The sequence below is a fragment of the Trachemys scripta genome, chromosome 4, assembly GCF_013100865.1.
Source record: "Trachemys scripta elegans isolate TJP31775 chromosome 4, CAS_Tse_1.0, whole genome shotgun sequence".
In the NCBI taxonomy this organism is placed as follows: domain Eukaryota; kingdom Metazoa; phylum Chordata; order Testudines; family Emydidae; genus Trachemys; species Trachemys scripta.
In genome coordinates, this window is record NC_048301.1 from 79,158,584 (window position 1) to 79,180,380 (window position 21,797).

Genomic DNA, 21,797 nt, shown 5'->3' on the forward strand with positions numbered 1-21,797 from the left:
CAACAGAGGGTCCTGTGGCACCTTTGAGACTAACAGAAGTATTGGGAGCATAAGCTTTCGTGGGTAAGAACCTCATCTGAAGAAGTGAGGTTCTTACCCACGAAAGCTTATGCTCCCTGTACTTCTGTTAGTCTCAAAGGTGCCACAGGACCCTCTGTTGCTTTTTACAGATTCAGACTAACACGGCTACCCCTCTGATAAAAGGCAGCAAAGTGACTTGCCCACAATCACAGAATAGGTCAGCATCAGAGCCAGACGCAGAGCCCAGAGCAGACCGAACCGCCCTGCCTCCGGGACAATGCACGCTGCGATCTGGAGCTAGGAGGCGGTCCAGCAGCCATTCCTGCCCCTGACATGATGTTGACAAACACATGGAGGGATCCCCCCATTTACCCACCCCCATGCCCTGGCGCGTCTCCCGCGCCCAGGTCGGTCTGCAGCCTCCCTCCTCTCCCATCTTACGGCTTTCACCAGACCTCTGCTCTCATCTAACGAGCCTGCAGCCTAACCCTTCAAACCCCAGCTCCGACAACTCCCCTACCTGAAACCCACGCTGCGGCGGCCACGGCAAATCGGCAACGTACTCGGGCTCAGGCAGCTGCTGGGAAATGTAGTTCCCTCCGCTGGACAGTTCCCTATTGGGGGATTGACGCTAACGAGAGAGAAAACTCCAGTTCCCAGAAGGGATGTGATTCCAAGTGTCTCTTTAAAAGCAATCCCGGCTGGCAGGCAGTGTAGGTGCAGAATGGTTCTGCTATAGGGTCTATAGGGATTGGGGATGTGAACAGGTAGGGGAAAGAGTCCCCTCTTTATTAACATTTGAAATACCAGCAGTAATTAAATACAACAAAACCTGACCTCAGCAACCAACCGAGCAACAGGCTGAGATTAGTTACTTAGTATAGATGGTGTCCATTTAAAGATCAAACTAACAGCTCAGGGAAGGCCTGGTTCTCCCACCTTTACCCACAAAAGTGGTTTTTGCTCAAGTGAGTAGTGCCAATCAAAGGAGTAAATATTACTTAACATATGCAAAAGTTATGGAGTCCAATCCAGAGTTACTATCCAAACACCAAATTCAACCTATGAATACATTTTAAGGAAATATTTTATTTATGCTCAGCCTGGTTAAATTATAGAACAACTTGAAACTACATCTCGGAGAAGCTGATGTAGTGAACCATGATAGAGTAGTTAGCACTAGGTACAAAAAAAACAGGACACCTGGGATGATCCTGAGCCCATAAAACTGGACAGTTGGGAGTGTGTACTGAGCACCCTTTCAGATTTCCCAGGGCTGCTATGTTAAAAAAAGGATGATTCTGGGAAAACCTGAACAGGTGGCAACCCTTGTTAGAGTCCAGCAAATAAATTCATAACAAATTTATTTTGCAGGAGATTCAGGTGGAGAGAGGAGATTTCTGTAGATTGTGATTTACTCAGCGTAATTTGTTTTTCAAAATGCACCAAATAATTTCTGTGACTAATTCTTGGTCTATAGCTCACCTATATTGTTGATATTCAAAATGCAAACTTTTAATTGAACACATGGGTCACATGGTATGTTTCTATTCTCCGACTGGGCACGACTCTGAGAATCAGGTTTCTGGTTCAGATAGTCATGATTACTAATTCAGAATCTGCCTTTCTTGAACATTCTGCATTATTCACCCTTTCAGTGAACAGTCTCCCCCCATTCCCTCTGTTATACTTGTTACCTAGTAAGTTCACAGAAAAAGGGTCACAAATGCAGTCAAATATTCAGAGGGGTATATTTTTTTTTACAATATTCACTCAGTTCTGGCATAATTCCTTATTTAGACCTTAATAGCTCTTATATTGCACTTTTCATTTGTAGATCTCAAAGCATTTTACAAGACTGAGTAAATATCATTACTCCATTTTATAGGTGAGGAAACTGAGGTACAGAATTGACATGGCTTGTCCAAGGTCACACAGTTGCCTAACTGATCGCCTTGACATTGTTTAAAGCATGCCTGATATGGTTTTCTGTATCTCTTTTTTTTTTTCAGATACTGATAGTACCATGACGCAATCACCAGACATAATGTCCCTGCAGATGATATCCGCTATTAATAATTCATCCTTGATTCAGCCAGGCTTTTCTCTGCTGAATTTTGATGGGCAGGTGTTTTTTTTTGGACAGAAAGGCTGGCCAAAGAGATCTTGCCCCACTGGAGTTTTTCTCCTTGACTTAAAAAAAAATGAACTCAAATTGAAGCCTGCATTTTTCTCTAAGGATTCCTGCTATCTTCCCCCTCTCCGTTACCCTGCTGTCTGCCCTCTCAGGGGCAGAACAGAGTCTGAGAAATGTCATTATGTCATCCATGGTGGGAAAACACCAAACAATGAACTATCTGATAAGATTTATGTTATGGGTATAGTATGCAAACCTGGCAAGAAAATCACCTTTAAATGCACGGAGAAAGAGTTAGTTGGGGATGTTCCTGAAGCCAGATATGGCCATACCATTAATGTAGTTCATAGCCGAGGTAAAAGCATGAGTGTTATATTTGGGGGAAGGTCATATATCCCTCTTGGACAAAGAACCACAGAAAAATGGAATAGTGTAGTAGACTGTATGCCCCATGTGTTTTTGGTTGATTTTGAGTTTGGATGCTGTACCTCATACATCCTTCCAGAGCTTCAGGATGGACTTTCTTTCCATGTCTCCATTGCCAGAAATGATACCATCTACATCCTAGGGGGTCATTCTCTTGAAAATAACATCAGACCCCCCAACCTATACAGGCTAAAAATTGACCTGCCACTAGGCAGCCCAGCTGTGAGCTGCACCATCTTGCCTGGGGGGATCTCTGTCTCCAGTCCTCTTGTGACTCAGACTGGCGATAAAGAGTTTGTCATGGTTGGGGGCTACCAGTGTGACAACCAGAAGAGGATGTTTTGTAATACAATCACTTTAGAAGATAACAACATAGAGATTGTGGAAAGGGAGACCCCAGACTGGACACCAGATATTAAACACTGCAAGATATGGTTTGGTAGTGATATGGGTAATGGGGCCATATTGCTTGGTATACCAGGGGACAACAGGCAACTAATTTCAGATGCAAACTACTTTTACATTTTGAGATGTGGAGGAACAAGAGAAGATGACGAGGAGGCGGCACAAACTTGCAGTCAGACATCTACAGAAGACCCAGGGGACTCCACTCCATTTGAAGATTCAGAGGAGTTCTGTTTTAGTGCCGAAGCCAATTGTTTTGACGATGATGATATTGACACTTATAACGAAGATGATGAAGAAGATGAATCAGAAACAGGCTACTGGATCACCTGCTCTGCCAACTGTGACATTGACATCAACACTTGGGTCCCTTTCTATTCGACTGAACTGAACAAGCCAGCTATGATCTACTGTTCCAATGGAGATGGCCATTGGGTCCATGCTCAGTGTATGGATCTGTCTGAGGGCATGCTCATACGTCTTTCAGAGGCAAATGTCAAGTACTTCTGCAATGAGCATGTTGATCTTGCTAGAGGGCTGCAAACACCGAAGAAGGTTCTGCCTGTGAAAAAACAACCCATGAAACCACTGCGCAGAAAAACATCCATGAAGTTAGCAACTCCAGTAAAAAAATCTTTTCTTCGGAGGTTATTTGAGTAGATTTGAGCTAATGATTAAGGTTCAGCTAGGATTAAATGAAGAAACCACAAACCAAGGATAGTTAATGATGATTGAAACAGAATTTAATATTAGAGCTCCTAGTGGTGTTTTATTTTATTAATTTTAATTATTAGATTGTTTCAGTTTAATGTAGCTCACAAATAAATGTTTATTATGTGTATTGTAGTAGCTTTCAGTGGTCCCAATCAAGATTAGTGCCCCATTGTGCTGGGCACTATACAAACACATAGGATCATATTTAGACAGCCTTCCTCAAATAGAATAGTACAATTACGTCATAAATATCCCCATTGACTTTACAGAAACTATTTGAAGAGTAAGGCACTACCCTGTGTGAATAATGATGTAGACTCTGATCCATAGGAAGCACAGTGTTACCCATTTTGCTTTTGCAAATCTATCTACTCAATCAATAGAACTAGAAATATCAGGTCTAATTCATGATTGCATTGCTCCAGTTTTACACTGGTCTAATGAATTAAAATCAGGTGACTTAAATTGGAGTAAAGCCATGTTAGTTCAGGCCCATTGTATCAAAAATATGAAGGCAGTTTTCAAAGGGGCTCTCTAACTTGGGAAGCCTCTATTTTGGGGTGATTAATTTTGGACCTAATTTTGATTTTGAGAGGTGCCAGGCAGCCACTGATCAGCGCCAGCTGGAGTTGTGGAAGCTCAGCTCATCAGAAAATCAGGCCATTTATTTAGGTGCCGAAATACTTGTTTTGTTTTCATTTTTCAAGGTGGGTCTCATGGACAGGCCCTCCCCATGTAAGAAAGATCAATTTGTTCAGCCTGCCATTTGTGTTTGTATTTTGAAAAGTATAATGAACTAATAAAGTTTATAATAAAAATGGCCTTTACCTTTGTTTCCACCTATTATGTGGGTAGCTAAGTACTGTGAATCTCAGGTTGAAATAGCTCTGTCTTCATTTGCAAACAATGACTATAACTGGTATAGTATATATGTCTGAGATGCCTATGTTAAGTCTGATAAAGATCCTGATTCTGCAGCCGCTTCTTGCCCAGAATTCCCATTGACTTCAAAAAGAGTTCCTCACATTGAACAGGACTTTTATCATTTCCCTTGGGTCCACTGCTACCCTGCTATTTCTTTACCCTGCCCCCTGCCCCGGGGTGACTCTGCAGGTGTGAAAGTATTGAAATGTAGACTGTAGCTCATAGTGGTTCATTTTGCCAATGGGCCATTGTGAGGAGTGGAAACTAATACCGTTGTGTGCTCAAAGCAGAATGAATTCAGATGGCAAAAGTCACTGTCAAGGTTGACTGGCCCAATATTTTATTAACTTTTTGTGGTGTCTTGGATTACCTGTTTGTAAAGTCCCTGTAAGTCTTAAATTTATTTTATTTTACTTTTGTTACTGTATCAATTCACTTAAAAAAAATCAATATAATCAGATCAACACTTGTGAGCCTACGATACTAGAGCAGTGTGTTCATAGTTCAACTCACATGCCTGGCCCTTGGATAAAAAAGAAAAACAACATGAGCAGAACAGTACTCTTGAGCAACCTGTGCAGCTCTGGTCACGTGCAACCCTTGCAAACCAGTATATGTAGTCAAACATTCCTGAGCAACCCTAATAGTCACCCAGGAATGCTCACAGCACCACACTCATGTCCAATCCTGCAATAACAATCAGTATGCACATAAGCAATAGAGGAAAACAAAGATCTACAATAAACCAATGCCAGTTTCCAGCTTTTAAGTGTGTTGGGGGCTGCAATGCAGAAACTCAGAAGTGAGTCAACCTGATTCTCCTCTCACACTAATTTTACACTAGTGTAAGGCCATTGGCTTCAATGATGTTACTCCTTTTTCATGCCAGCATAAATGAGAGCAGAATCAAGCTCAATATGTTGTTCCAAAGAACATGAAATATATCCCTTAAAGTTGGTAGAAATTTGGCTGCCAAGATCCATATTCTGTAGGGCAGATTCTACTCTGCTAAGGCCACACTATTCTGGAGACATAAAGAGCCAGAAACAATCTCCAGGGACTAACTCTACCACATAGAGTGGCATAGGTGACTTTTGCCACACTGCCACCATCACATCCTGCAGCACGAGATCACATCAGAGGAATGATTAATGGTAGGAGGGGTCATGGCCAAAGTCCTCTGTGCTCAGGCTATTCTGAACTACATAGCAGCCCATTGATAGACATGAAGAGGCTTCAATATGTTAGAATAGCCCCTGTGGTTGCTGAAATTTACACTGGGGTCTACATCAGCTTCCAAAGCACTATATAATATGGAAGACTAGAATCTGCCAGGCACAAAAAATGGCTTACAGCCACCTTTTGTCTAGTCACCGCCCTGTGCCCCTCCACTCCCAGGATGTGCCTTCTGAGAAAAATAGCACAGAAGCTGGCCTTATCACTTGTCCAGCCAGGGGCCCAGTCCATTGTACTAATAAACTGTATATTTGTGTTGCCTTTTTAAAATATGCATTTATTTCAAATAGAGAAGAAAATTGCTAAGTGAAACCATGAGTCCAGCTTTGATGTTAGAGGAAGCTTAACAGGTATCAAATCAGAAATCAGAAAATACAATTACTGCAGGAGAAGGAAGTCATAAGCAGTATAAAATATAATATCCCAGATGGACTGAAATAAGAGATCAGTGGTCATTAGTCACTATTGTGAAGATGCTTAACATAGCATTCAAGATTAGAGAATATACCGTATATACGCGTTCATAAGCCGAATATTTTTGGTAAAAAAGTGATGCATCAAAGAGTGGGGGTCGGGTTATAAATGGGTCTACACCAAAATTTGATTATTTTAAACTCTATGGAATTGTTGAATTGAATATCTAATACATTGTCGTTTTGTTTACCCCTCAGCTCCCATTGGCTGGGAATGGCGAACCAAACCACAGGGAGCTGAGGGGCTCCATGCCTGCGGACACTCCAAGTAAACAAAACATCCTGACCCGCCAGTGGCTTACCCTGTTGGGCCGGTAGCCAAAGTTTTCCAACCCCTAAAATATAGGGTCAGCTTATGAAAAGGTCATACAGTTTTTGCTGTTTTACCTATCCATTTTGGGGGGCCAGCTTATAAACGAACGGGCTAATGAATGAGTATATATGATAATTGATTTTGTGCTGTCTCCAATGCCACTGGAAGGCAGATGTGTGCTGTGAAAAAGTGCTGATTGGTTCCAAAAGATGGATAATCAATAGAAAGTATTCCTTCTTCATAGAGGGTTGGTTAAGAAGATAAAATGTAGCAGATATTAATGTATGGGTAAGGAAACCTCTTTCACATCTGCATCTATCTGTCTTGTTTTGTAACAAGTATGGGCAATATCATGATCTCCAATCTCATTTTAGGGACATGATTTTGCTATTGGCTTTCAAAAGACTCATTCATGGATTTTAATGTTTATAAAAGGGACCTGGAGTCTGACATGTCTTCTATCTATAGAACAGGTACAGCATAAATAGTGGTAGTGCAAGCTTCCAAGGCACATCTCTCTGCTTTACACATCTTCTGTAAAGAATCCATGTGTTACAGACAAAACAATAAGGCATAGTTTTTAAAAAATGACTAGTGATTATGGGTACCTCCACTATTGGGTACCTAACTTGAGACATTTAAGAAAGATGTGGACAAATTGGAGAGGGGCCAGAGGGAGCAACAAAAATGATAAAAGGATTAGAAAACTTGATCTATGGGGAAAGATTAAAAACACTGGGCATGTTTAGTCTTGAGAAAAGAAGACTGAGGGGGGACCTGATAACAGTCTTCAAATATGTTAAGGGCTGTTATAAAGAAGATGATGATCGATTGTTCTCTGTGTCCATTGAAGGTAGGACAAGAAGTAATGGGCTTAATCTGCAGCAAGGGAGATATTAGATATTAGGAAAAACTTTCCAACTATAATGATATTTAAACTCCGGAATAGGCTTCTAAGGGAGGTTGCGGAATCCCTGCCATTGGAGGCTTTTAAGAACAGGTTGGACAAACTCCTCTCAAGGATGGTCTAGGTTTACTTGGTCCTGCCTCAGCACAGGGGAGCTGGACTAGATGGCCTCTCAAAGTTCCTTCCAGCCCTACATTTCTATGACTCTATTATTTTTTAAAGGGAACTGACTTCTGAGAAATTGCTAAGCACCAGCCCTCTGAAAATCAGGCCCCATTGCCAGGGCCAGCTTTGGCTTTTTTGCCGCCCCAGGCAAAAAAGCCGCCGGCCGCCCCCCCCCACGGGGGGGAGGGGGAGGGCGGCCGGAGCCCTGGGGGGAGGGCGGCGAGCCCCGGCGGGGGATCCACTCTCCCCCCGGCGGCCGGAGCCCTGGGAGGAGGGCGGCGAGCCCCGGCCGGGGCTTCGCTCTCCCCCCGGCGGCCAGAGCGCAGGGGGGCAGGGCGGCAAGAGGGCGGCGAGTCCCAGCCAGGGCTTGCCGCTCTCCCCCCGGCGGCTGGGGGGAGGGCGCCGGGGGGGGAGGGCGGCCAGAGCGCTGGGGGGAGGGCGGCGAGCCCGGCCGTGGCCCCGCTCTCCCCGGGAGCCGGGAGCCGGAGCGCCGCGCCACCCCCCTCCAGGTGCCGCCCCAAGCACAAGCTTGGTAGGCTGGTGCCTGGAGCCGGCCCTGCCCATTGCCATTAAGGCATCTCAGTTTGCGGCTCAAAAATTGAGGCTCCCAAACTCCCTAGTCACTTTTTGATAAATATAGGCTCCAATTCGTTTATAAACCTCCATCTCTGACACACACATATATCTGTTGGGCGGGGTGGGGAGGCGGACACACAGAACTCTATACCACGTGAGCCAATAAACTTCTTTACCTCATAGCAGTAGTAGGTATCTTAGCCCGTTTGTGGTGTACTCAAACACAAAGCTAGCATGTTACACTGTCACAATGACTACCTTTTGGGGTGAAAAGGTAGTTCAAACTCCAAGCATCTTCATTTCTTGGTCCCTCTCCTGAGACTGCCAAGGGGGCCAATTACTGCTTTCTGAATGCTGTAGTTTTAAGATGTTGATATTTGTATGATGTAGACCCTACTAAGAACAATTTGGCCTGATTTCAATGGTAATAAGCACCAGAGTTGTTGGGAGCTGCTGGAGCTCAAAACCTTTGCAAATCAAGTCAAATTTAATCAGGTCAGCAAACATCAACTGGTGGATTTGAACTAGTGCCCTGGAGATGAAAGGGACTCTACCTCCTTACAAGTGCTCTTTATCCTCCAGTTCCCCTATGATTCTGATGCTATAAGTATATGTGGAAAGTGAAACCCAGACAAGGAATTAAGCTAATCCAAATTCTCAGGAGACTCATTGAGCTATGTTTTTTAACATGGCCTCAATTTTTCCACCCACCATTTTGTGTCAAATGTCAATTAAAAGTATAAAATTGAAGGTACAAAGTATAGCATTTAGATGTCTAATTACCGGATTGTACAAGAAAAGCAGATAGCTAAAAGACGAAACGTTGTCATTTGTGCTCACAAAACTGATAGATGTTTCACATACATTTTTGAGCTATCACTGTGATGGGCACAAAAAGAGAGAGAGAGAGAGATTGTGTATCTTGGGTGGAGTGGAGGCAATGAAAGGAGACAAGAACTAAGAGGTAGGTGAGTTATTTTTGCAATTGACTTTAAAGCCAAGAATGGCGAGCTAGAATTTGATGCAGAGGATGTGAGGAAGTCAGTGGAGAGACTTGAAGAAGGGCTGGACATGGTCAGAGCAAGGTAGATGAATTTAAACAGAGACTGGATGTCATTTCTAAATGAAGCAGTAGGAGATTCCAAGAAAAGTAAAAGAGTTTTTAACTGTGCTATGGTGCATGTAATGTCCTATGGAGTGAGGGGCTGGAGTGGGCTTTTGGGCTTCATGGGGAATCTTCATATGTGTTTGTATAACGGCTACCACAGCAGGGCCCAAATCCTGCCTGGGGCCTTTGGCTTTACTATAATGTAAATGTTGACAAATACTCATGATTTGAATGAAAGGTACTGAATAAATGCAAGATAATTATCTTTAAATTGTTTGCACAGCTAAAAAACTGTCCAAGACATACAAATCCAAAGTCGATTTCTAAGAACTTTATTTAAAACCAATTTTAAAAATAAAGAAACTGGAATACAGTAAGTAAGAATAAAAACCGTAGACAAATGCTGTGTTACAATGCATTGAAAACATCTTATTCAAATTAGAAATTATGATGTTGTAAATATCTAGGGTCTGGTTCTGAACTCCTTTATTCCAGCATAAATCAGGACTGATTCCATTAAAGTCAATGGAGATATCCTTATGAAAAAAAAATGGTGTGAGACCAGAATCAAGACCCTAGCTTGCTACACAACATTTCACAGCACAATAGTTGAATATGCCTTTAATAAGTTCTTACAGAAACTCTAAACAAAGAAAAATATAGAGTATGATTATATAAAAACAGCAAGAATTCAATACAATTTTCACAACAAGAAAACCATTGCCCACAAAGTAATCATCTGAGGTATTTATACTAATTATTAGAGTAGAAAAAATATGTTTTTTGAAAGCATAAAATGAATACAAGTGTCTCCACTTATTTAAAGCCACTTCAAAATCAAACAGCTTAATGATAGATCTTTTCTCAAATATGGAGGGAAAACCCAGTGCACCTTTTAGCAGTCAAGAATCACTTGCATTCAGATGCATGCCTGTGCGTCTGTAGTATTGTTTTTCTAGTCTCTGTGTACAAAAGCTTCACTTGCAGCAGGTGTTTAGCATTTGAATTGTTTAGTTTAATGAGTTAAAACTTTCAAGCAGAAAGTCTGTTGATTTAAATAATATGACAACAACGGAAAAAAAGAGATGAAACTAAATTCAAGTTTGTTACAAAAAATAAAAATAACAATTGCCTTTCTGATGAGTGCCAGCCAAACTGTGCATAGTTGCTAGTACTTGTAATATGTCTTGCTGGCTTAATAGTGTAACTTCCACGCTGTTATTTCACAAAAGAATATGTTTAAATTCCATTGCACTCCTAAGTCCCAGTCCATGTATTGTTCAGTGTATTGAACTTCCCCAGAGTATGTGCCCAGTCTTGTAAATCCTTAAGTGCATGAGTAATCCTTACTTAGTCCTGTTGAAGTCAGTGAGTCAAAACTCACTTGCTTTTACATAAGCAGTTTGTTGAAGTCATTTTTTGATTTGAGAATTTCAGTAAAAATCCTGAGATAATTTACGCAAAAGGAGCAGATTTTGGCCCATTGACTTGGATGGAACTACATGTGTGAGTAAGGTGGGTGAAATTCACTCCTGTGCAGAGGGCTACTATTTAAATCCCATTTGAACCCTACTTTAAGGACTAGTCTTAAATGTTGCATTTGCCTTATGCTGGCCCTCAGCACAGAGATGAATTTCACCATGAGTGAGGGTTGCTAGATTGGACGCTGTAGTACTGAAATGGATTCAAGTATAAAAAACATGGTATATTACAATCACAGCAAATAAACATGCAAAAAAACGGATACAACATATTTGCATGATGAAATATTTCCAAACCAAACCAAAAATATTGTTTGAGTTGGTTTCTGAATTTATTAGAAAAGTTTGCTACATTATGTAAAGAGTTAAAAAAATTGATCTGGGAAGAAAAAGAATTAAAATGATCAAAATCAGCACTATGCTATAAATGGAAAATTATACTGCAAAATATATAAAAGGCACCATTTTTTGCAGTGCTTCTGAAAAATTATTTGGAAGCATGTAAGTTCCAAAAACCCTGTATTAAATATTGGCAACCCAAAGTTCTGTAATGCTTAAAGTTTGTTTAAGGAAATGATATGAAGTGTGAAATCTAAATTATAAAACTCTTTTATGAGAAGTAGATATTGCATCCAATAAAATCAAAATAATCAGTCAAAATAACACTAAAATATATTTAGGAATTACTAGCACTTAATTCTCCCTATAAATTGTCTATAAATGGTAAATACCAAATTCTAAAAGATACAGTATATAATCACAACTAAAAACTACTACAAAAGATAAAAACTATTAGCTCTTTACAGTTTAATTGCCAATGAGCCAAATGCAATATCAAAACAGAAAATAAAAGCAAAATTGAATTGCTTAAAAAAAACACATGTGCAGTTATTTGTGCATTTAATCCTGTGTCATGTATAATTCTCCAAATATCAAAATACCTCAGCTAATCATTGCGTAATGAGCATGCAGTGTTGGATTTTCAAAAGAGTTTAGGAGCGTAACTCCCAGTCATTTAGGTACTTTTGAATTATATTTCCTGAAAAGTTTATCTGATTAATTTTGTAATTTAAATTTGGACCCCAACCAGCAAGGCACTTAAGCACGTGCTTAACTTTAAGCATCCGAGTAGTCATACTGAGTTTAATGGGACAATTCTCGTGCTTAAAATTAAGCATGTGCTTAAGTGATTTGCCACATCAAGGTCATAAAGTATGCTATTAATTCGATTAGTATGTTCAGGAATAATTTGGTTGCCAAATTTCACCACATTTTTTAATAAATATTCAACGAATATGTTAAAATCATTTTACCCATGGTCACTATTAAAGACTGGATATTTATCACCTGTAAGAGTCAAGTTTGCTGTGCTATCTGATCTATTCCCATTATGTATATAAGGCATCTATCAATATCACTGTACAAGAAAATTGTCACCATTTTAATGATGCCCCTAGTCCAATGTAAAATGTTCTTGTGAGCTTTCTAAATATTGAAGTAATAATGCTTAGCGCTTAAATAGCTATTTCATTTTCAAAGCAGTTCACCATTATTGACTAAATAATTGTCACAACATGCCTGTAAGATAGGTAAAAACTATTTCCATTTTATAGGCATGGAAACTGTGGCAGAGAAATTAAATGACATGCTCCAGACAGCAGTGTCAATATCAGAGCCAGGACTAGAACACAATAAAAGGTTCCCTTAGTCTGTGAAATATACCCTATAGAAGAGTATAATAGCAATATACAGAACTGAGGAATCACTATAGGCCAGATCCTTGGCTGCTGTATATAAGTGTAGCTTCATTAAGGTCAATAGGGGAAATTCTGTCTCTGGAAGTCAATATGAATTGTGACATTGTCTTCATTGGATTTCACCCAGTGGAGCTAAGATGATATACACCATTTGGGATTTAATCTTGGAAGTACAGATTGCCTATTGAACAAAAATACTGACTCTGTACTTCAGAATGGTTGTCTAAATGTCTCCATGTTTTAAGAAACGAGAGGCCATCAATTAAAAAAAGAAAAACTATTCTTAAATAGTAAGTAAAATGCAATGATGCAAACAGAAAAAAAAACCATCCTCACTTTCTTTGCAACTGTCATAAATCTTCTGAATCCTCTTCATTTCACACACATCACATAGTCTAAAAACGTTGGGTCACTTTGGCTATTTATTAAACAATAATCTGAGGCCAAAGTAAATTGACCACCTTTCTTTCCACTTTTACCTCACAAAATGGCTGGAAAATGACACCAACCAGTTACTCTGTATTACCATTTTCTGGAAACTACCATCCAGATGTTTACCAAACTCCTCTGAGCAGGGACAGATTCCCTTTAACACTCAGTGTAAAAGTGATATTTGCAGGCCTTACTGCACCCCGTCCAGGAAGACTTAATTGCAAACCCAATTCAAATGATCGTTATGTTTAGAATGCCATAGAATCAGTCATTTCTAAAGTGTTTTCCAATGCCAGAGAGTCTTCTAAACTCTGCTCTGGATCGATTGTGAAGCCCTGACTTTTCAATGTATTATGGGCATTCATGAACTTCTGCAGGTACTTAGAGGTATACAGCCAGTGGTGCTTCAAGACATCCTCCATTTCATAGCATTTTGACTGCCTGGCATTCATTTTTCGGAAACGCCTAAATAATTTGTTCCCAGATTCATTCCCTTCACTTGCCCAGGCGCCAATGGAGCCATCTCTTTCAATGATTTCAGGAACATGAGCAAGAGTTTTGTGAAAGTAATTCGTAATCTTGCCCTCATATCTGTACTTGAACTTTGTGGACAGGAGCTCAGCAAAACGTTGTGAGTTGAAGCTATACTGACACAGCAATTCTGGGCACTCTTTGGCTGGGCATGAAGACCTCCACACTGGTTTCATCTTAAGATAAAGGTCCATCAGGTCTCTTAGGGCTTCATGCCTTTCCTCACACTTTATTAATTCACATACTGCTTCCACTGTCTCTTTGGTCATAAGCTTTCTAGCAAAGTTTCCATTCATCCTCATTATGGGCTTCAGGTTCATCTTCTTCCTAAGGTGCTTGTCAAGAGTCGACTGCCACCTCTTCCTCTCTTCTTTAGATATGTCAGGGTTCTTGTACACCTCACCTATCTCAAACTGGAATATCTTGTAGAACTCAGCCGCATTGCCAATGTCACAATGCAGTGCATCTATGGAAGGAACAGTCTCAATAAAAGGTTTGGCAGAAACACCCTTCACTCTATCACGTAACTCATCAACAGATTCATTATATGGGTTGGACCTCCATACCTCATACCGCTCCAGGTTTTCAGCATGACTTCTTGTTATGGAGTGGAGGACCAAGTTCTGAGAGGCTTCCAGGCGGGTTGCATCACAAAGGGTGCAGATGTAAGTAGAGCCTGAGGCTTCAAGGCCTTCCACTTCACGGACAAGTTTCTCATCATACCCTGTACCCCTAAAGATAAATTTGAATGTTCTGAGGATGCCTCCCATTTCAAGAAGCAGAACGCTGCTTTTCATGGTCTCTCTTTCTGCTATGAGAGGGCTCAGGATGGCTGTCAGAGTCTCATGGTCCGATTCATCGGCCAGCATAAGGCACAAGGGCTTGCAACACAGCTCTGAATTGGGCTTGACTTCTTCAAAGATCCTTACATTTTCATTACCATGAGCTATACTGATGTTCATGAGCGTGAAAGAAAATCGAACTGCCTTCTCAGGGACAGCTGGTCCACTTCCATGCTTCTCACTGACATCTCCCATCCCATCACAAGACTCCTTCACCACTACAGTGAAGGGGCCATTCAAATAGTCATCCAGGTCTTGTGCTTTCATGCCTTCCAAAATGTCTTCCTCCATGTCCATTAAGGCAGAAACCAAGGCTGCATCATATCGAAACCTCTTGGCAATCGTGTCTATTGGGTAGTCATCAACTGAGTGTGGCAGCCCTGATAGCCCATCTATAATTCCCACTTCTGTATTAGTGGACACATTTTTCAAAGGGGGTTTCCACTCAAATGGATGATAACCTGGCAAGAGTGCCTTCTCAGCAGTGCGGAGAGCATGCAATGGCTGGAAGATCTGCCTCCCAGTTATAGCTTTTACAGTTCTGTACATTTTATGGTACTGGCTACAGCTGAGAAAGGTGTTGACTCGGATTGCCAGGCAAACAGCTGGGTGAAGCCCTGATCCCTTCCCTTGCATTATTGCTTCCAACTCATCTGCTTGTCTGTGTTCATTTCTTGCTCTCAGAGCCAGCAGGAACAAGGTTAGGCACACAGACTTTATATCACCTCCTTCTTCTTTCTCAGCAAAAGCTTTGACTTGAAGCTTGAGTTCTCTCAGACGATGCTTTTGCGCTCTCCTGGTCAATGAGAGTAAGTGTTGCCTCGGTCGGCCGCCTTTATTTACGTGCGTGTAAATCTCTTTCCTTTTCACCTCTTTGTGGCTGGAGAGATGATGGCAGTATTTGCCCAACAAAACCTCCTCATCACATTCTTTCACTGGGCATCGCACAGCCAGGGAATTGAGGATGTTCAGGAAGGATTTCACTGGACTCACCAGGTCCGTAGGGAAGCAAGGGTATCGGCAGGAGGGACAATAGCTGCCCATAACTTTGAGGCACTTAAGGATGCAGGTTCTGCAGAATAAGTGACTACATGTTGTTTCCACTGGGTCTGCCAGAATATGCTCACAGACCTGGCAAGAGATGGACTTAACGAAATCTGCAGGGTAGTCAACTGCAAGAAGTTTGGGGCTAAGATGTATCTTCTTGCAGTTGGCAATCTTTTTCATAAGGTTTTTGTTGTTCACCTGTACTTGTTTTTTTACACCTTTAGTTTTTCGGGCACGTTCTGCAATGATCTTGAGCCTTTTGCCCAGCTGTAAATTGGATGGCTGGTTCTTTCTCTTGACCCCACGACGAGCAGTATAACAAACAGTGCAGTTTGGGGAGTGGGACTTCCAATCCATGGTGCTGTTCCTCGGGAAATACACTTCACATGGGGCATTGCTGAACTTTCTGTGGATGATGCTCCAGCAGTTGTGACAAAACCGAGTGGGGTGGATTGTGTCGATATCTCCTCGCACGTCAATCTTAAAAACCTTGGCAATAAGATCCGGCCAAGATGTTGCTCTTTTCTCTTTCTTTCTCAGAAGTCCCTGAGTTTCACTGTCCACTGGTCCATGCACAGGATGACTTCTCTTGTAGCGATCAGTTTTAAATGAAACTCCACAGATGCGGCAGAGCTGCTGCAGGTTTGCTTGATGAGCTGCATTCTCTTGCATTTTCAGGTTGTCAGCATCTTTTTCGAGAGCCTGCTTATTGTGATTTAAGTCTGTATCTGCCAGAAGTGGCTTTTCTGCCACTGGAACTGCCACATCCATCTGCACCATAGTGCCTTTGTCCAAAGAGGCCACCTTCTCTTTATTTGCCACTTGGTTGTCTCCAGAAGGTGCCTTTTCGAATGATCTCACTTTAAACAGCTTGAACTTCCATTCAGAAAATTTAGTATATGGGTGCTGGATTTCTTCCGGCATGGTGTGCAGGCCCATGCTTGGTGACGTCAGCACGTCCATTCTGGCTGGAACTGGATTACCTGAGGGGAAAAAAGAGAGCACTGTAGGTAAGTGAAATACTCCAAAATGAACAATGGTGCAAATGTATGAAGCATGTGGATTTTAAGACACATAAGTCTACAGTCATTAATGACTGGTAGATGCTTTGACAATAAGCTGTTTCCCATAGTCTGAAATACCATTGTAGATATAAATTATGTCACGCCAGTAAGATATCTGGACAATCACAAAGAGTAAAATTCACCCTTGTGCAGAGGGCCAGCAAAAGACCTATGCACCACTTCAGATCAATTTAAACCCTCAAATCAGGGTTTAAGTGAGGCTTATGTGCCGCATAGGCTTTGTGCTGCCATTCTACTCAGAACTCAGGAGTAAATTTCACCCATATTGCAAAATAAGCAAATGTTTCCATGAAAGAAATTCCATGATTGAATTAAACAGACACAGGCTACAGCATAGTACCATCTTAAATTGGGGGTAATAATAATGTCATGAAATGGCTAGTGTATGTGCCATTGCCCTCTACTGGACAGAATTGGAACAGATCTGCTGTGTGTCATAGGCTCTATACCGCTAATAACTAAAGGAGAGTTTCCTTTAGTTCAAGTGGTAGGAGCCTAGGCTTTTGGATGAAAAAGATTTGATTCTATTGCCGCATTTACTTTAAAGATCTGAATGGCCCTGGTGTGTGACAACTGTTAATCCTTAGAGAGCCACACATTTGGTACTACTAAAGATGCTGGGAAAGATATTAAAGTATGGATGGGACTGTGTGCAAATGCAATAGATTTTCACCAGTTTTGAAGTACCTCTAGTTACAAGTAAAATCAATTTGGTGACCTCAGTGTAAACTGAGGATATTTACCCACACTGCAGAGTTGCCGTACAACACTACACAATTGGTAACCTTTGCCCAGGCTGGAAATGGAATCAGGAAAGAAGGGTACTGAGAAGTAAGGTATGCTGGCAGGCCTGTGTAAAGGATGCTTGCACATGAAGAGCACCTGCTTTCTGCACTCACCTGACCCCAAACACTCCTTTGCCTGTATGTTGCCTATTGAGATTATAAACTCTTTTGGGTAGGGGTCTATCTACTTATATGTCAGTAAAGCACCTTACACATTTTGAGTGTAATAAGAATACACAGTAATACTGATTAACATGCATACTCTGATTTTATCCAGAAGGAGATGGGATTAAACTATTGAGTGTGCATGACAGGTAGTAGATTGAGATGCCTAAAAATGGAAGTCCATCTGTTTATCTACAGGACAGAAGCAGAAGGTAGGGGCACTTCCCCACACAGCCCTACCGATGTGCCTCAGCCCTGAGCCTGATGTGGACAAATGGCCATAAAAACTGCATTGAGACCACCAACTCACTTCACACACCATAGGACAGCGAACAACTAACAGATAGCAGCATCCAATCCTCCAACCTTAACTGCTCACACCTATATCCATGTTCACACAGGTAGTCCCACTGAAGTCAATGGAACTACTTGAGTGAGTAAAGACTATGATATCTGATGACTTATGATCACTGCTTATATGAAATTGAGTTAAACTGGAGGCTGAAAAGTGGAAATATACATCTCTCATACCGTGTTTTAAATTCATCAACACCACTACCACTACTTCACTTTTTAGGCCCTGATCCTGAAGTGGGATCTTTAGTGTGTGGTTCCTTTAAAGGCATTCCATGTTAGCTGATCCCAATGCAGAATCATGACCTCATTTAGGTTCAGAAGGCACTTAGCCACATACTGACTTAAATTCAATGGAACAGATCCTCAGCTGACGTAATGGAGCCATGACAATTTACTGCCCCAAAGGGACAACTCACATGTTTAAAGACAGGCATGTGCTTAAATACCTTGCTGAACTGCGACCTTATTTGGAAGAGTTACATGGTTTGGGCAATTGAAAATGTCTGGTCAAATTTTAGATTTTGTAAAAACAATCTATTATCAAATACACCACTGATGTTGTTGCTGTGGAAACATGACATTTTATACAAATAAATATTCATCTGAGGGACTTGCAATTCAAACATTGCAACATTGTGCTAGTGGATGAGAGTCTGAAAATGAAATTGGCTAGTAATGAAAATGAAATTGAAAATGAAATTGGTTAGTAACAGAAACAAAGTAAAATGTATTTTAAGAATATATTATTTTAACCTTATAGTATTTGTTTCAAATAAAGGCTGTATCTTCACTTAGCTATAATGCTCTCTAAAACTCTAGACCACTGTATCTATTCTGAGGATGCCTGCGTTCCTTTCAGTGTCTGAAATTTTGATCTGTCTTTCCTGCATTATGTTTCTGAGATTATCTCTTTTAAAAAAATATAACCTTTCAATGGAGCAATATTTCAATACAATCTTCCAACGTCCAGCTGGAAAGGATTACTGGCTCTGATTAAGTTCCAAATCCAGAGTGACATGTCAACCTGCTCAGCTCTCGCCTTAAGAGTTTAACTTCAAAATCCTTCAAGTGCACCTTGGCAAAAAAATTAAGGGTTTGTTTTCTTTCCAGCTTCTCTTAATTCCATCCCACTGAGAACAAGTTGCTTGCATTGCTATATCCATCTGCCTGCACTGCTATGCCCTGCTGCCTACAATGCTGAATATGAGCGCCTGCACTGCCATCCCCTGCTGTTCTTTTGGGCTATAGCCTGCTGTCCTACTTGTTTGTACCCTGCTAGCTATAAAACTGTAACCTACTATCTGGTGCAGATGTATGACAGCTGTACCCGTTGTCTTGCTTGACTGGACCCTGCTGACCTAGTTGTCGAAATCTCCTACCAGCAGAGCAGTGTCCTGCTTGCCCCACAAAAGTCCTGTTTGCCTATTGAGCTACACTCTGCTGCCTGCAGAGGGACTGAATGACTTGTTGTCCTTCACTGTTTTACCCTATTCTCCTACAGTCCTTTGAGCTGCTCTATTGTCTTGCTAGTATTCAAATGGGAGGAGAAGAGGTGAGATCAGCAGGACAAAAATAAATATTACAAAATATCTTTTCCTTAGGTGACTGTCAGTCCAGAGATAAGATCTGCCTGTCTCACACTAGAGTACTTCGCAGTGCACTAAATATCATGGAGTTACTTGTGTGGTACCTCCAAAGGTTTTACCTGGGAATACTGCACTACCTAGTTTGATAAGGTCAAATGCAGAAGCTGGGAGTTTTGCCTGAGTAAGGAGTTAGGATTTGGTCCACTAATCTGTGAATTATTTGGTATCTGAACTGTGCTATAAAATTATAGTTGTAGCCGTGTTGGTTCCAGGATCTGAGAGAGACAAGGTGGGTGAGGTAATAGCTTTTATTGGACCAACTTCTGTTGGTGAGAGAGACAAGCTTTTGAGTGACACTGAACCCTTATTCAGGAGCTCTGTGTGGCTGGAAAGCTTTGTCTCTCTCTCTCTCACCAGCAGAAGTTGGTCCAATAAAAGCTATTACCTCACCCATCTTGTCTGTGTTATAAAAGACCAACATAATCATGTAGTGAATTTGTAACCACATAGTACTTTCCTGTTTAATTATCCTGCTACTGCATAGTACTTATTCATCAGTTAAATGGTCGATATTTATTCTGCAAGTAACACATAAAGCTGTTGCTTGGCTATAGTCTTTTCCAAAACATTTGTCAATGGAATATCTGAGCACCTTATACATATTAGTCAGTTTATCTTTGCAGCATACCTGTGACATAGGGAAGTATTATTATTCCCATTTTACTGATTACACACACACTAAAAATGATCCTGGATTTTGTGATTTTGCAGCCAAAGCAGAAACCTGTTTACAGGGACTTTCATTGAGATTCACAGTGTCTCTAGCTGCATCATCAGCACCTCTCCAGCTTTGGAGAGCAGCCAACAAGCTATGCCCCCCTAAGGTTTCCTCAGGGGTATCATTTGCTTGGGGGCCACGAGGGGCAGTTGCCTCCCCTGACCTTAGTTTGCCCCTAAAAAACTTTTCAGGGGTGTATATGCTCCATTATGTTTTCCACTTTTTGCCCCCCACAAACTTTGCAGGATATAATATAATCAGATCTAATGTTCTATATGCTGATACAACTTTGGCCTTCCCACCACCATAATTTTTTCTGAAATGACACCCCTGAGTTTGCTCACTAGTTATTGTGATGAACCAGCCAGCAACAGGTATGTTCCAAATCCAGTGCAAAGTAGCTAATACCTTCTTTCCTTGTCCCACCCTTGTATGGTGTGTCATCTTAGTACTACACCTGATCCCAAGCCCATGACCTTGCTGTCAAACTGCAATTCAAATATAGCAGATGGCTCTTACCCTCTGCTGAGAAAAAGTTCAAAAATTCATTTGTTTCCTTTCAGCAAATATGTCCTAAAGTGATGAGAGTCAAAGAAGCCCTATTAGGTCACCTGATCATCCATTCCGCTGGTCCAGGATTGTTCCCTACAGTCTATTCATCAAATACTTTATTTAGTCTAATTCTCCAGCTCCTAAGCAATGGAGCTTCCACCTGTTCCCTTGGAAGACTACTCCACAGACCTCAGTGCTGGGAACATTTCCCTGACATTCACTAGAAATTTGCCTTTGCTCTGTTGTTCTAATTGGGCTGCACTGAACAATCCTCCACGATGAATCACACACCCCAACCATCAAATTCACTCATAATTTAACTGGATCTGACAGCTGTGTTTAATGTTACCTCTTTTTAGCTTGGAAAGAAAAAGAAAATTCCTTTTCTGGCCATCTCAGAATATCTCAGGTCCTTCTAAAACAAGGTCAGATTGTCATGCTCTTACTCACACTGAGTAATACCTTTCTCTGTGAGTAGCCCCACTGAAATGAGGGGGACTGTTTGTGGAGTGAGGTGCTACTTTCTGGGAGAAAGAGTTTATAAAATCAGATTAATGACATATACATTAATACATGGAAATAGTTGAATCAATTCTTGTATGTCTCACAAGTAGCTGGGTTATTGCAGTTAAGACTGTTAGCCTACCTTTCTCTCACTGCCAGTTTGTAGAGTCGTTTGTACGTCTGCTCAGTTGGTTCCAAATATCAAGATCTCTCTCGATCTCTCTCTCTGCCCTTCTCCCCTCTGATTTTTAAAGCTCACTGCAGTGCTGTTTGTCTCACCCTATCCCTGTCCCTCCCATTTCCCAGTACCGCTCTGGTGCTAACCACAAGTTACCATCAACCACAACACAATACAGAAGTCTCTACTCCAGGTGGCACCTGGTAATTTACGAGGCTTAACTATGAAGTTAATAAAAACAAGGTCCTCCTTTGAGAGACCCCTGGCCTCTAAGATGAGTTTTAATTCCATGCAGAGCCATTCCAGGAGAGT

At 41.3% G+C, this 21,797-nt stretch overlaps 2 protein-coding genes across 2 annotated transcripts; one reads left to right on the top strand and one right to left on the bottom strand.

Moving 5' to 3' along the window:
• The first annotated feature begins 2,047 nt into the window (after positions 1–2,047).
• On the top strand, positions 2,048–4,461 carry RAG2 (recombination activating 2). Its single transcript, XM_034769661.1, has one exon. The coding sequence runs from the start codon at positions 2,048–2,050 to the stop codon at positions 3,647–3,649; it is 1,602 nt and encodes a 533-aa protein (XP_034625552.1). The 3' UTR covers positions 3,650–4,461.
• A 6,496-nt stretch (positions 4,462–10,957) lies between these two features.
• RAG1 (recombination activating 1) lies at positions 10,958–21,530 on the bottom strand. The gene is made up of 2 exons (XM_034767110.1): positions 21,450–21,530; positions 10,958–16,478 (listed from the first exon to the last, which is right to left on the bottom strand). Exon 2 carries the CDS (start codon positions 16,456–16,458, stop codon positions 13,324–13,326), a length of 3,135 nt encoding a protein of 1,044 aa, XP_034623001.1. The 5' UTR covers positions 16,459–16,478; positions 21,450–21,530; the 3' UTR covers positions 10,958–13,323.
• Positions 21,531–21,797: the final 267 nt, after the last annotated feature.

Bases quoted from the DNA above. Each gene is read 5' to 3' on its own strand.
- RAG2 (XM_034769661.1), top strand. From the start codon at position 2,048: ATGACGCAATCACCAGACATAATGTCCCTGCAGATGATATCCGCTATT.
- RAG1 (XM_034767110.1), bottom strand. From the start codon at position 16,458: ATGGACGTGCTGACGTCACCAAGCATGGGCCTGCACACCATGCCGGAA.